The sequence below is a fragment of the Diadema setosum genome, chromosome 15 (genome assembly GCF_964275005.1).
Source record: "Diadema setosum chromosome 15, eeDiaSeto1, whole genome shotgun sequence".
NCBI lineage: Eukaryota > Metazoa > Echinodermata > Echinoidea > Diadematoida > Diadematidae > Diadema > Diadema setosum.
The window spans coordinates 13,250,694-13,265,232 of NC_092699.1; the positions used below are offsets into that span (position 1 = coordinate 13,250,694).

The following is a 14,539-nucleotide window of genomic DNA, read 5'->3' on the forward strand; positions in this document are numbered from 1 at the left end:
GTTAGTACGGGACTAAGCAAAAATTTACAAGTGTAAAAAGCCCTTGTGACGGTATATACTGTTGATAATCGTTATGATCTTATGATATTGGAAATAATGGTATTGCAAATAAACGGTAATTATTAAAAACATCCTTGATATCATCTACTGTTACCTATAACATATACTGTTGATAATTGTTATGATCTTATAATATTGGAAATAATGTAATAAAGACAACTGTATGGTAACAAAAAGAACTGATTTTCAAACTAATCTAAACGGTCATAATTGTAACATCCTTGATATCTGACAAAAAAAAATACTTTAGACTTAATCTTGTAATGTCTGATATGCCCTTGCAGAAAAAAAAAATCAGTCCGTTACCGTAATCATCGCCGAGTATTTATTGTTGGAAACTTGAAAAAACAAAAGAACGTCTACGCGTGTTAAATCGTATGCCTTCTCGTTGCTGATGTCATAGGTGCAAAAAGGAAGTGCAGGATAAGAACAAATGAGTATACTCAAACAAACAAACTAACTTACAAGCAAGCAAATCAAACAAAACAAAGAAGCAAACGAGAATGCGAATTAAATAGCATGCATCTGTAATTGCATTCACGTTGCCATTTGCTTCGCTGGCAAATGTGAAGAAGCATGATAATGATGACAGACTAATTCTCAATCCTTGCATCATGTCTCTAACTACAGTTTAAAGGGATCGTATAGTTTTGGTTGCGACCTAAGTTCAGGTTTCTAACATATTTTGGTGAGATAATGAGAAACCGCTTATCAAATATGAAAGAGCATGTAATTCTATGAGGAATACAATGTTTATTTGGTGAAAATTGGTTTTGAAATGGCTGAGATATCCAAAAAAGAGCGATTCTAGTAAAGTGTGGGACCCACATTATATTACGATCGCTTTGTTTTACTTTGTTTTTGGATGTTTCAGTCATTTGAAACCCGATTTTCATCAAATAAACTTTGAATTCCTCTTGAAATGGTATGCTCTGTACTATATAATAAGTATTTTCTTGGTATCTCTCAAGAAGTTAAAAACCCAATTCTCATCTCCACCAATACTGCACCATCCCTTTAAGCTAATAGACTGCTGATGTTCACGTTCTCTCTTTTTTTTTTTTCAATTCGATCTATTCACACGCATGATACCATCAACAACACAATTGCCTCATAATGATAGTTACATGTTCATAGATCAGAAAAATGTATGTAATTTTTACATAGAGATCACGAAATGTTGTTTATTCAGTTTATTGTTGCCATGATCTTCACAGATTTTCAAGCAGCATGCATTCACTAATTGGAAAAAAAAATAATAGAGCATGCTTAACTCACATTACTGGTCCCCATTTCATAAAAGATGTTAGGATAGCAACTCTTGCTGGAATGGCAACTTCCAATAGCAACAGCCAATCAGGAAGCTGGATTCTTGTCGTTACCATGACAATGTCAAGAGTTGCTATTGTATCAACTCTTTATGAAATGGGGCTCTGGTAGCGCCATCTAGCTTTCATAGACTAGCCTGTTGCATTCATATTATAAACTCTATAATCATATAAAAGTTTTCTATGAAACATTTACACTCGACTTTTTGATTTCGCAGGCAAGGGAAAGAGCCACCACAACATGCGAGGTCATGACACCCATTTCTTCGAAGAAAATATTTCAGGTACATCGACTATGAAAAACAACAACTGGACAGACACACTGAGCACACACGCACACACAGACGCACATACACACACAAACATACAGAATAAGAAAACGAGATGGTTTTATATGACATAATCATATTATGACATAAAGCTGCGACATTAAGATTTCAGTATGACGGAAATAGGGACACGGAAACATCGAAGTTTTCATATTCTCAAAATCATGCGACAAAATAAAGGACACTTTCAGTCGCATTGTTGTTAAGCACTCGACATAGCAATGTTCTTTGAAAATGTGTGTAAAATGCTTACAGCTCGTTATTCCGAAGGTTCGTTATTCCGAAGGCTCTTTATTCCTAAGATTCGTTATTCCGAAGGTTCATTCTTCCGAATTTCATTTTCGGATTAACCAATCTTCGGAGTAACGAACCTTCGGAATAACGCCACAAATTTTCGGATTAACGAACCCTTTTTCATTTTCGGATTAACGAACCTCTATATAGGAATAGGGAATTTGCGTGTTTCGGATTAACGACCCTTCGGAATAACGAACCTTCGGAATAGCGAACCTTCGGAATAACGAACAGCACCCGTGTAAAATGCATGTTATCCAGAAATGTATTCTCGACTGGCAGCAGAAGAAGGGTTAATTTGCAAAACATTCATAGCTACATGGAAATTCTACGCTTGTGCTGTATGCAGCTCTCACCAAATTCATGGTCAGTATCAAAAGAATAATATGCCTTTGGGTTATCAATCTCTTGATGCGATGTAACAACTTTTTCAAATACATCATTGTAGTGTTAACAGAAAATGGTTTATTTGAACTTATGTTTTCATTGAAGATGTAACCTTTCTTTTAGAATTTGTCTTATCTTTGAATAAAAAGCACAGAAAGACAAGAATCCTCCCGATTAAAACAACAAAACTGAATATTGCAAGGATTATCAAAATTCTACCTTCTAACCTTTCACTGTCTCATTTGTTTCAATTATTATCCTGGAATTATTTTGTGTACAATTAAATAAGAATCCAGTAAACGGCAGAAATGAGTTCCTTTAAAGAACAGCTTCTCTGTAAGACGCCAAATATCAAACGTGACTTGCAGAATAAATCCCCATTCGCTGAACGTTGGTTAGAGTGAAAACGCTGGTGATAAACAAACACTTAATCATTGTTGCTGACAGCATTTCGCGTAGGTGTTGGGGGATCATGCAAAGTCACAGTCTTATGTACAGCTCTTTCAGTCATTCAAAAGATGAAACTCAGTGTGTTTACATCAGGATACCACGACACCTGTCCTTATATCTTGCATACAAGCATTTTTACTGAAGCTATTAGATTGTTTATTGAACGTGCCGCCAACGACAAAACGAAGAGAGGCGGGCAGCGAAGAGCGGGTGTAGGGCGAAGTGTTTGGTTGGTGCGACAGACGCTCATCTTTCAGCGTATCTAAAAAACTTGTATTCGTGCATTCCAGTTTCTTGTATTAAAAAAAAAGTGTTGCTTTGTTTTTCTTATCTCTATCAACTGTGCACTTACTTGCCCCCCTCCCCCCCCCCCCCACACACACACACTCACAAATACACACACATACATAAAGTAGATGTTACAGTTACACGGATAAATCTGACGACAGTTTCCATATGCGATGAAATTTGTCAACGGAATCCGGCAAAATTGCTTCGTACCGCGCAGATCAACATATGTTGAGCTTTTCTGTAGTTTTGACATTCGCGTATTCACCTAGATTGATTCACAATACGAGAGCTACGAGTTCATGAGCTTGAGTCAAAATGCCATGCTACATGTAAATTCTTTGATGAAGCTAATGCATGTCGTCTAAATTGGAAGATTAGTTTTAAATCCTGATTGATCTTGATGGCTTGCAAGTATAACATTTGTTTTCTCTTTGCGCAATATATGCCACATCTCCCCTTATAATTTGTTTTTTTTTATTACAACCAATTAAAACAACCGAAAATGAATGCCGTTTAAATTGAATGGAGTTCCATGCCAGCTTGAATAAGGTTTCTCACTGGACTCAATTCAATTCACTGCTGCAATTCAATATATGTTGCAACTTCAATGCGCCACAGGAGGTTTTATGTTCAAGATTATTCAACATTTTTAAAGGCCTAGATGTTTGTTAATCTGGAAATTGAATAGATCTCGTTAAACCGAAGGTTCATTGATCCGAAAATAAACAAAGATTAATTTTTCCGAAGGTTCGGTCGTTGATCGAAAATGAAAATTTTTTATTCTTATAGAATTTCTGAATTACGAACCCTGTTTCTTTTTCGGATTAATGGGCCTTTGGAATAACGAATCTCTCTTTGTTTTTATCTCCTTTTAAAAAAAAACCCGAATCTTTCGAATAACGAACTGCAACCGTTAGATGCTTATGATGCTTCTTAATTCAGCCCAGCTTAACGTAACAATACAGGTAGGACAGATTATACATCCTTTCAAGTTCGTGCAATATACAGTCAGACGACAGTACCATACAGTAACAGATAATGAACACTGATGAAGAACAGTGAAGAAGGGAGAAACGGAAGAGACAGAGAGAAAAAAAAAACACACTAGAAGTCAACGATCTCAGTCAAAAAAAGACAGCTTTGTAAAATAAAAATGTGAAAACATTCGTATAAAACTCTGATGCGAGAGAGTGTGGTTACTTGTCTGTCTTAAGTAATCAAATGCTATGACTTTCATCTTTCTTGTGTCAACTCACATCTTTTATTTCCCCCTGATCTACCAGGTTCAGAAGAATGTCCAAGGGTATGCACAACAGCAAACTGCGTCAAATCAGGTCAGCATAATAAGAGTCAAGGTCTTCCCGTTAGATTCAGTTAGATTCCCTCGGCACTCCATCTGTCGCACTAAGCCCTTTTCTCATTAACATAATGTGAACAGAAAGAACCAAAACAGGACAATTTCCAACATACGATTCATTGTTATAAATCAGTCTGGTTGTGTAAAAACTTTAACTTTACTGTACAGCATGCACGAATATTATTGAAATAAATATTCACAATTTCTTTAAAAAGAAATTGTCAAGGTTTCATTGTAGCTGAAAGCGATTCATGGAATGGGCCATGGGCACAATTTTAGAGAGAAAGAAGAAGAAGAAGAAGAAGAAGAAGAAGAAGAAGAAGAAGAAGAAGAAGATGATGATGATGATGATGATGAGAAAGATATTAAAAATTTAATTGCACTTAAACTCCAGCAAATATCATCTAAATCATTAACTACACGCGCGTATAGATAGCCATGAATGAAATTGAAATATACTATGTCCTTACCATTTTTTTTTTTTTTTTTTGCGTCTGTAGCATCTCAACTGATCTCAAATATGGATCCGACGGTGGACCCCTGCGACGATTTTTACAAATATGCATGTGGTGGCTGGCACAGATCCAACATCATACCGGAAGACGAGGCGAGTTACGCAATTCCCTCACAACTCGTAAAGAACCTTGAAATTCAGTGTAAAGGTCAGTGTGTTTTTAATTGTCTTTATTCTATATAATACATGTATCGTCTTTCCCTTGACGTAACGTCGTGGTTAAGATATTTAATCTTTCTATCTATTATTACTGATTTTTTTTTTATTGTTGCCTTACGCTGGTATCTAATACGTTTTTTTTTTTCTTTTCAATCGATATCATAATTATTTCCTGGAAAAAAACGAAACAAATTATGATATGAAAAAATTGAAATCCCACCACCCCCCCCCCAAAAAAAAAAAATCCATACAAAACATTATATATGTATAAGTTATGAATCGACTCCACATTGAAATCTTGGTTTCCTTCCATAACGACAATGACGATAATATAGTTTACATGAGTTTAAGTGGAGTTTTAGCCATAGATTGTACATACACTGTATAAGGTAAATGTTATAATCATTTCACACTATGTATTCATCTATTCACTGATATTTTATTCTACATAAAATTGTATGGTTTGACTTCGCCTTTGCGCGCAACTGCAAAATGAATGACTATCGCGTAGAACACCATTCCGTGGCCAGTGCTGGATTATATGCCTTGAAGGAATCAAAGATTTGTTTGTGCATCCCTCTTTCCCCTAATACTGTCCCTAGATATTATCGAGAGGCCGCCGAAGATGATAGAGCCAGTGGCGATCACGAAGGCGCGCAATTTCTACAAGGCATGCATGGATGAAGGTAAGCCAGAGGTTTGTTTTATACTTATCGTTATAGGCTGCGCCCATTGATAGAAACTCGAGGATCCGCACCTGTTTTATACAACTAATAATGATGAGCATGAAACGGGTATTTTATGAAAACACTCCTGGGCACCGTTTCATGAAAGTTGTCAGCCCTGACAAGTTGTCAGTCTCTGACAACTTCAGTAAAATCCTTAGTTTTGATTGGCGGAGAAGCTCTGGTGTCTGACTGTTACCATGGTGATTGTCAGAAACTGACAATTTGTCAGGGCTGACAACTTTCATGAAATGGTGCCCTGATGGTGTCATAATTTCTCCCATCCCCATACTGTTTACAAACTTCAGAACGTTGATAGACCAACGCAGGTAGGGCCTACCCGTATCAATGATTATTCCTTGAAATGATACTAAGAACAAATACAACGGCTGTACTATACATCACTTATAGTAGGCTAGTTGTGAAGAAATGCTTCGGCCATGAAGCACACTAATGTCTCCGAATTTTGATACCGAACGTTAATCAATCATAGTTGTCACTATGCTATAACATTTGTCTGTTTAGGTTTTTTTTTTTTTTTTCTGATTGACCACATGAAGCTGTGTGGTTTTCTTTTATCAGTCCTAGATAAACATTGCCGAATGGGAGGTATTCTAATTGCCAGAAAATCCACGAAGATCGTTATAAGGTTTCCGCCATTCATGCTTCGACACCAGTCTGCGTAAAAGCCAATACATAATAAGTTAACATCTACGTTTGAAGTACAAAAAATTGTTACTACACCTGTCCATGAGTATAATTGGTTTTTTTTTTCTTCTTTCTTTGTTTGGGTCAGTGTGTTTTGATTGCATAGTTACGAGCAGGTAATATCAGCACACACAAAAACGCACACACACACACGCACACAACCACAACACACACACACACGCACACGCACACACACACACACACACACACACACACACACACACACGCACACACACACATGCACCCACAAATGCATGAAGGAAAACATTGCAAGTGTCGCCGCACTCTTCGTAATAAAGAACGTGTTGTCTTCAAGGAGAGTTAAGTGTTTTTGGTCAATTCTGAATAACCCCCTCCTCGGGGGAAGCAATTACACGATGGGCAGTGATGCAAAAGTGATGCAAAAGTCTGTCTACCGTTTCTTAGCGGCTCAATAAGTCTAACCTTGCAAGTGATATTGCCCGGCTGTCACTCCCTTTAGGGGAGCACTTCCCTCAAATTTCTATAAAAGCTATACTAGCACAATCCACATTCTATGATTTTAATGGCGTGGCGTCTTGTATCCGAAAATCAGCCCCGAAATCGGTGTCCGTGTTGCCGAACGAAAGTTCATGAAACTCGGACATCCGTAATTGGATTGAAACGGTGGCTTACAGTACTTCATTACTTCAAGACACACCGTCCAGATTGCACTGCATTTTGTTTGTAAACAAACAAGAGAGCAAACGACACGAAATGTACAAACGAACTGTCACAGCCGAATGGAAAACAATAAAGACAAACAAACAAAATGATCAATCAAACGCTAATCACCGCTACGCTGTCGTCGATTGTTTGTGTTTCGATACAGTGTTGTTTATTTTGTGTGTTTATATGTTTACTTTTTGAAGTCCCGACGGCAAGCAAATTAAAAGAAAAAATAATTAAATGTCATTGTGAGCGCGGAAATTAAGTCCCAAAGATTATATCCAATCATTTAAAGTGAATCTACTAAAGTGAAACATAACTTCTTGATCATAGCACGTGTATTTCGAGTTCTATGGATTTGTGTGTGTTTGATGGCTGTTTTCAGCATGTGCGTTTGTATAGCTTTCGTTTTACTAACATCTGGGGGGCGTTTCATCAACGAGTTCGTCAGAGTTTTCACCGACAAATTTGCTATCAGCCAATCAGACGCAAGGATTTCATTAGCTTTTAACAGTTGTCAGTGTAAATCCTTGCGTCTGATTGGCTGATAGCAAATTTGTCGGTGAAAACCTCCGACGAACTCGTTGATGAAACGCCCCCCTGTTCGTCGTCACAGGCGCGTTGACGGATGTCGGACACGAACCGTTGAGGGCGTTAATCAGATATCTCCATGGCTGGCCCGTGCTGGAGGATGGTAGCTTCGACGCCAGTTCGTGGCGCCTCGCAGACGTTCTGGCCAAAGCACGACTGAAGACCGACCGGAATTTTATCTTCGCGAACAGAATTGTAATGGACCCCACGGATTCTACAAGATACATCAATTCGGTAGGGACTAGCATCTGTAGCCCTGTATGAGTTTTTGTGAACCTTGAGTTGTAGTTGTACAGAGAAAACTGTTTCGCACAATGCATGACGGTCTTATTCCTTTAAAGGGGCCCTGAAATCCAAATGCATGTTGATTAGTGTTGATTCCATAAACATTCCATATATTTTTAACAATTTTTTCTTCTATTTTTCTTCAGATTACTTGGGAACGCCCACAAAAAATCCTTCCAAACCAATCAATATTAATATTCTTGAGATGACATCATCTGTCAATCATCGCTAAAGTACTGAAATGTTTAACAAAAGACATTGGAATGCACATCAAGGAAAAAATGCTGAAGTGACAACATAGTCCCACCCTGTTAAAACATAATGAAAGCGCGTGAATTCCGTAACTCCACATATTTCATGTCAAATTTGGATGGAGCATCCACCACTCTGTTCTGCTGATTTTGCAAAGTACAAAATCAATGTGAACATGAAGTTGTACCGCATTTTTTTGTGAAAGTCATTTCGTTTCCCTAATTTTTAATTAACTTAATGTTCATTTCTTATACCACTGAAACATAGCAACTGTAAAGCACCCCATGTTCTTGTTCTCGGTAATTACCCATTTTCTTTCCGTATTCATCTTCATTTTCTTTTCTTTTCTTTTCTTTTTTACCCACAGCTTGATCAACCGAAACTGGGTCTGGAGAATCGAGACTATTTTCTTCAGTCCTACTCACCAGCGGTTAGTCATGGTTATATTGTATCATTATACAAAAGGCAAAATTAAAACTTAACATAAAACTAGAGGAATTAAAGCGTGAAAATTGAGAAAAATTGCCAACTCTGTGTGATGTACAATTGTAGGTGTTAAGCAGCTTTCCATTTGTTTTTTGCACATTTTAATTTTTTCAGGTATTTTGCCACAGACAGAAATTGTACAGGACACTAAAATTTTATGACTCTTATCATAATCAAGGAAAGATCTGGTGAAACTTTTCTAGTGACAAAAATGAAAATGTGTGGGGGCTTTTGTGTGTATGAACAAACAGGCTGCTCAACATCTTTGTTGCACACAGTTGTCAATGTCTCTTGCTTTCTTAGTTTTAACCGTTCTTGTTGTTTTTTTGTGTGTGTGTCTACTTCTACCAAATTTTCACTGATCTGCTTTTCTGATTTCTTTGATTTCATACAAAGCATTGGGATATCAGGAAGGAATTCTCCTTAAAATCTAAGTGGACGTACTTATCGAGCGTTCTATCGTTTCTTTAACAGGGCTTGAAAGCATACGAGGAGTTCATGGTCGATATGGCCTTCGAGCTCCGGGGAGGCACGGACAAGGACGACATCCGAAGCCAGATGCAGGACGTCCTCAAGTTCGAGACAAAAATGGCAAATGTGAGACATCCGGTTTGAATAGTCGTATCTCCCTTTTCTCTTAGTGAAGCCACATATAATGTATCATGTAATGCTATAATTTAGCAGACGGCGAGTTTTCGCACTCATCTGTACCGAAAAAAAAGTAGTCGATGGTAAAATAACCTTTTGCTACTCACCTGATATTATCAACTCCACAGTTGATAACGGATAAACGGGTAGCTGTATGAACATACTGTAAATGAAAATCCAAAGCGAAGATTCTGATGATAATAAATATGTGTGTGTGTGTGTTGGTGTTTTTGTTTGTTTTTTTGCTCTTTTATTTAATACTAAATTTCCTGATCCATGTTATTATTCTGAACTCGGAAAAATTAAAGCACATGTTTTATTTTGTTTGTTTTTTTATCTCAGATTATTGAAACTTGTATTAACCAAATAAAGGAGAACGTGTAAAATTATATCTTTATTCTCCAGATCTCGTTATCTACAGCAGAGAATCGCATGGCTAGAACAAAAAGTTACAAGAAGACCGTGGCACAGCTTAAAAAAGAGGTTCCGATTGTAAGTTCAAATCTTTTGTTTTTAATCTATTTCTCCGTTTATAGGCCAATGTATGCATGCTTGTACTTACAGTATGTATGTGTGAATCTATTCTGTCTCTCTCTAGATTTATCTATATACATCATCATGTATTTATAGCTCCATCACTCTTTGTTTGTTTGTTTTTCTCTTAATTCTTAAAGTGGCACTTAAAGAAGAATGAAACCCATCTATATCTGTCGATTGAGTAAAAGCAGCAGTATTAGTAGAATATATCAGTGAGAGTTTGCAGAAAGTCAGACAATTCGTTTAAAAGTTATGAACTTTTAAAGTGTTGTTGCAGCCATCGCTAGATGAAAGCCTACTACTGTTTGTGACGTCACATATGAAGAATGACTTAAAGAAAATAAACAGAAACTCAACAGAAATTTGTTTTTTTAAAACAAAAAGTAAACATTTCCATGACGTATGCTGACGTATGTAAGGGTTATATAATTCCTCCTGCTGTCTGAAAGAGGGAAGTCAAGTGCTTTTTCGTTATGCTAGACAACTGTTGCTTACTTTACCATGAGTCGACATTTTTTTTTCAGTTGTCATGGCAAATAGGCTCCTGACCCTGAATGCAAGAAAATAATGTTACCTGTTGTTAGTTTCAGATAATTCAGGGTAGGTGTTTCCAGGTACGATCGCGCACTCTACAAGTGTGTGATCTCACCTTGGAACATTGAATAAGAGCTACTTTTCACGTTTTACGTTGCTACACTTACTGAATCGTTCAGTTAGCAATTATTAAACGATTATTGTTTGTTGATCCTAATCATTCACTTCTACACTCGCCTAGCTTGATCACTCTGTGTTTACTGGACGTTGCAGATCATTTTAATATCTGTATTCCATGCATCTAATTAACAGATTGACTGGGATCGATATTTTCGTCTGGTGATGAACACGACGCACGTCAACGATTCAATGGAATTGGTCATCTTCTCACCTCCTTACGTCGCTGGACTTCAGAGAATACTATCAGAAACTCCAAATCGGTGAGCTGACAGATAAGACCCCCCCCCCCCCATTCACCAAGCCATCCTTATACACATACGTATACGTATACACCCAACAAGCATCTTCAAGCATCTTTAATCTTATTATTATATTATTTTAATAAGAAATAATGGATTGAGTAGTGATTGTTAAGCATTTTTACCGCTCTCAACAAAGTTGTAACTAGCCAGGAAATGAAGAGCTTGCTCCAAAAATTGAAATATGATGGATTTAGCGCCTTTTGGAAGCTACATTGTAGCTCTTCAAATGACCAAATTTCTTATGCTTATACTTTCGTCATGTGGTTATTTCATTTTCTGCCAACCTTTACAGTCATTGACAGTATAGCGACTTTTGTTGGCGAGCTTTCATCCACTTTTGTGGACTTTCTCTTTGCTGTTATGTTATCATCATCCACCGATGAAAGCTTTTTGAATGTTTACACTTTTTAAGAGAGAGAGAGAGAGAGAGAGAAAGAGAGAGAGAGAGAGAGAATTCCCCCAATACTGAAATGAAACCAAATATAGGCAATTCTGATATCAGCAGTTATCTGGATAAGTATTTCCACTGTTGGTTTCCGATGCACCATGTTGATTCTCTTTTTTTTTCTTTAAGCGCACAATCCTGACAAGGTTGACGCACTCGTTCTTGAATTCATTAGGTCCAATTTAATATCACATGCACTCGTCCAATAAAAAAAGAAAAAATAGGGCGTGGTTCACCAGAAACCAGCGAATCTTCGACACATGTCACTAGGATCAATACTCCCCCTTCTGTTACTTTGCACTGCACCCTTCAATGTCAGCATGCAGCTTATGGTCAAATATCTTATATGAATTAACTTTTGTTTCCTTGTTCCTTTTTAATATGACGCGAAGTACAATTCTTAGAATTAAGCTGTTCATGATTATGTGTGCGGTGTGTCTATTTGACACAGAAATGCATAGCATAAAAGCTTGATGTTCAAATGTATGTACTATTATCACCGCCGGCGGAATGTTTTCGAAAGTGGGGGGGGGGGGGCACTTCTCGGTTTCTTGAGCTAACAAGCAAAAAAAAAAAAAAAGGCTGCAACTTCTGGTGCCACTTCCGGCTTTCTTCAGCTGACGAGCAAAACAAAACCAAACAAAACAAAACAAAACAAAACAAAAAAGGTCTTCAGTACAAAAAACATAACCTTACCGCGCTCACACTTCAATTTTTCTTTACCACCCCCACCCCCCCCACTTTTTACCCCGAAAGTGCGTAAGTGGCAATAGAAAGGGAATGAAAGAGATAGAAACCTTTTTTTTTTGGGGGGGGGGGGTTGCTTGTCAGCTGAAGAAACCCGGAAGTGGCACCAGAAGTTGCGTTGGAGGCCCTTTTTTTTTTTTTTTTTTTTTTTTTTTTTAGGTGATCCGAGTATCCTCTCGGATCACCTTCTGTATCTGTCCTTTTTTTTTTTTTTTTTTTTTTTGCTTACTAGCTCAAAAAACCCAGGAGTGGGCCCCCGCCGGCCATGATTATGCACATTGCTGTTTATATCGTGTCATATGATTTGTGGTGATCAAAGTTTCATTTTTTTTTTCATCTTTTTCTTTTTGTATACAGGACGATCGCAAACTATGTCATATGGCGGACAGTCATGCGTACAGTGGACCAAATGAGTAACAGAGCCAGGTCAATTAAACACGCATTCCAAAAGGTACAGTCCCATCATCTTAGTTGCAAGTTTTGTATTGTTTTAAGAGAGTAGAAGACATCACAGAGAAGAAGTATGAGAGCAGAAGTTTGATTTTATGTCCGTATTGTCTGGGGCAAATTATTTGGTTAATAGGGTCCTACTTTTTCCTCTCTCTCTTCTTTTCTTTAAAGCAGCAGCAACAAGAAGACAGGGATAGGTGACGAACACAAAAAAAGTTGTTGTTGTTTTTTTAAAGAGCTCATGTAGACCTAATATATTTCTTTATTACGGCTGCAATGCTTATTTCTGTTGCTGTACTGAAGAGATATCGATAAGAATGAAAATTCATATACCCAGGGTTGTTACGTCAGTGCGTATATTACAAGCGCAGAAGTCTTTCCAGAGCCCCTTATATTGTGATTGTTCAGGCGTCATTAGCTCCTAATTTTTAAGCGTGGATCTAGACTAAAAACGATGGAGACTAAGATGTTCCATTTAGTGACAAGAGCCTCATCAATGTCGATCAGTGTTCCTGGTACTGAAAGCAGGTACACATGGTCTGACTTCTAAGTGACTGATGATGCGTGTTCACTATCGGTACACCAATTCACAAGATAGACAGAAGACTTTTGGGTCATTATCATAACACAAATGTTTTGATTTTGAGTAGTCCCACAGAGTAAACATAGTGGCCCGAATTCACGAAGGTTTTACAAATGAAACCATGGTTTAAACCGTGGACAAAAACCATGGAGCGCCAAGTGTATACATGTATTTCGTTACGAAATTGGTCATTTCGTGGACGAAACGTTCATTTAGTTACAAAATGTTGTCATTTCGTTACTAAACAATCATTTCATCGACGAAATGACTGATTTCGTTACGAAATATTCCATTCGACACTTGGCGCTCCATGGTTTTTGTCCATGGTTTAAACCATGGTTTCATTTGTACTACCTTCGTGAATTCGGGCCATTATGGGGTACTATCATGGGACATAAAATCATTGCATGAAAACATAAATAAGCATGTGAACTAGAATACTAACCACCAAAAGTGGATTTAGCACCTTTTGGAAACTTTTCAATTGATTGTGTTGTCTTTGTTTCTGTGTTTTCTCTTCGAAAACGATTTCCCTCGACGGACCAGGTGGTGACTGGGGAGCAGAAGCAGCCTGCCCGATGGAAACAGTGCATCCACTCCACAAACCTGTTCATGGGTCGGGCGTTGGGGGTGCTATTCATCCAAGATCATTTTGACGAGGAAAGCAAGAATACGGTGAGCACCACTAGTTATATATAGTATAACAGAACCGGAAATCTGCTCTCTCTGAAAAAAAGGAGAAGAAGAAAATGGTTGTACTCTTTGAAAGATATCAACAATTAATGATGTATATAAATTGGTCCTCAACGTGGTGCATTATTATTTTCCCTTTTTTTTATTCTAAGCAATTAAAAAAACACTCCAATATTAGTTATATGCCCTTAAAAGGCAACTAAGTCTATCAAACAATGTTGAGTTAACTCGTCAAGAATATTGTTTCTGCTCTCAGTCACAGGCCGATATAGAAAACACAGTCACTCCCCGTGTCACTGTCATCACTACGAAATCATTAGATATGTTTTTGTTACATGTCTCACTTCTTCCTTCCCAAAAAGAAGACGATATTATCAGGGGCAGATCCAGGAATTCCGTAAAGGGGAGGGGGGGGGGGAGGAGGGGCGCAAAACAATATTTTTGGTGCCCCTTCCGGGTTTCATCTCATATCAATTTTTATTTCTTTTGGTTAAACAACAAATAAAGAAGGGGCGCG

The 14,539-nt window shown here is 37.6% G+C and overlaps 1 protein-coding gene across 1 annotated transcript in view; it reads left to right on the plus strand.

Moving 5' to 3' along the window:
- LOC140238545 (neprilysin-like) overlaps positions 1-14,539 on the plus strand; it is a 63,493-nt gene that overhangs the window by 34,735 nt on the left and 14,219 nt on the right. Inside the window, exons 4-13 of the mRNA XM_072318448.1 lie at positions 4,423-4,473; positions 4,997-5,158; positions 5,772-5,855; positions 7,906-8,114; positions 8,785-8,847; positions 9,378-9,500; positions 9,957-10,043; positions 10,935-11,062; positions 12,654-12,747; positions 13,876-14,004. Coding sequence (XP_072174549.1) covers positions 4,423-4,473; positions 4,997-5,158; positions 5,772-5,855; positions 7,906-8,114; positions 8,785-8,847; positions 9,378-9,500; positions 9,957-10,043; positions 10,935-11,062; positions 12,654-12,747; positions 13,876-14,004 — 1,130 coding nt within the window. The remainder of the gene's footprint in view (positions 1-4,422; positions 4,474-4,996; positions 5,159-5,771; positions 5,856-7,905; positions 8,115-8,784; positions 8,848-9,377; positions 9,501-9,956; positions 10,044-10,934; positions 11,063-12,653; positions 12,748-13,875; positions 14,005-14,539) is intronic.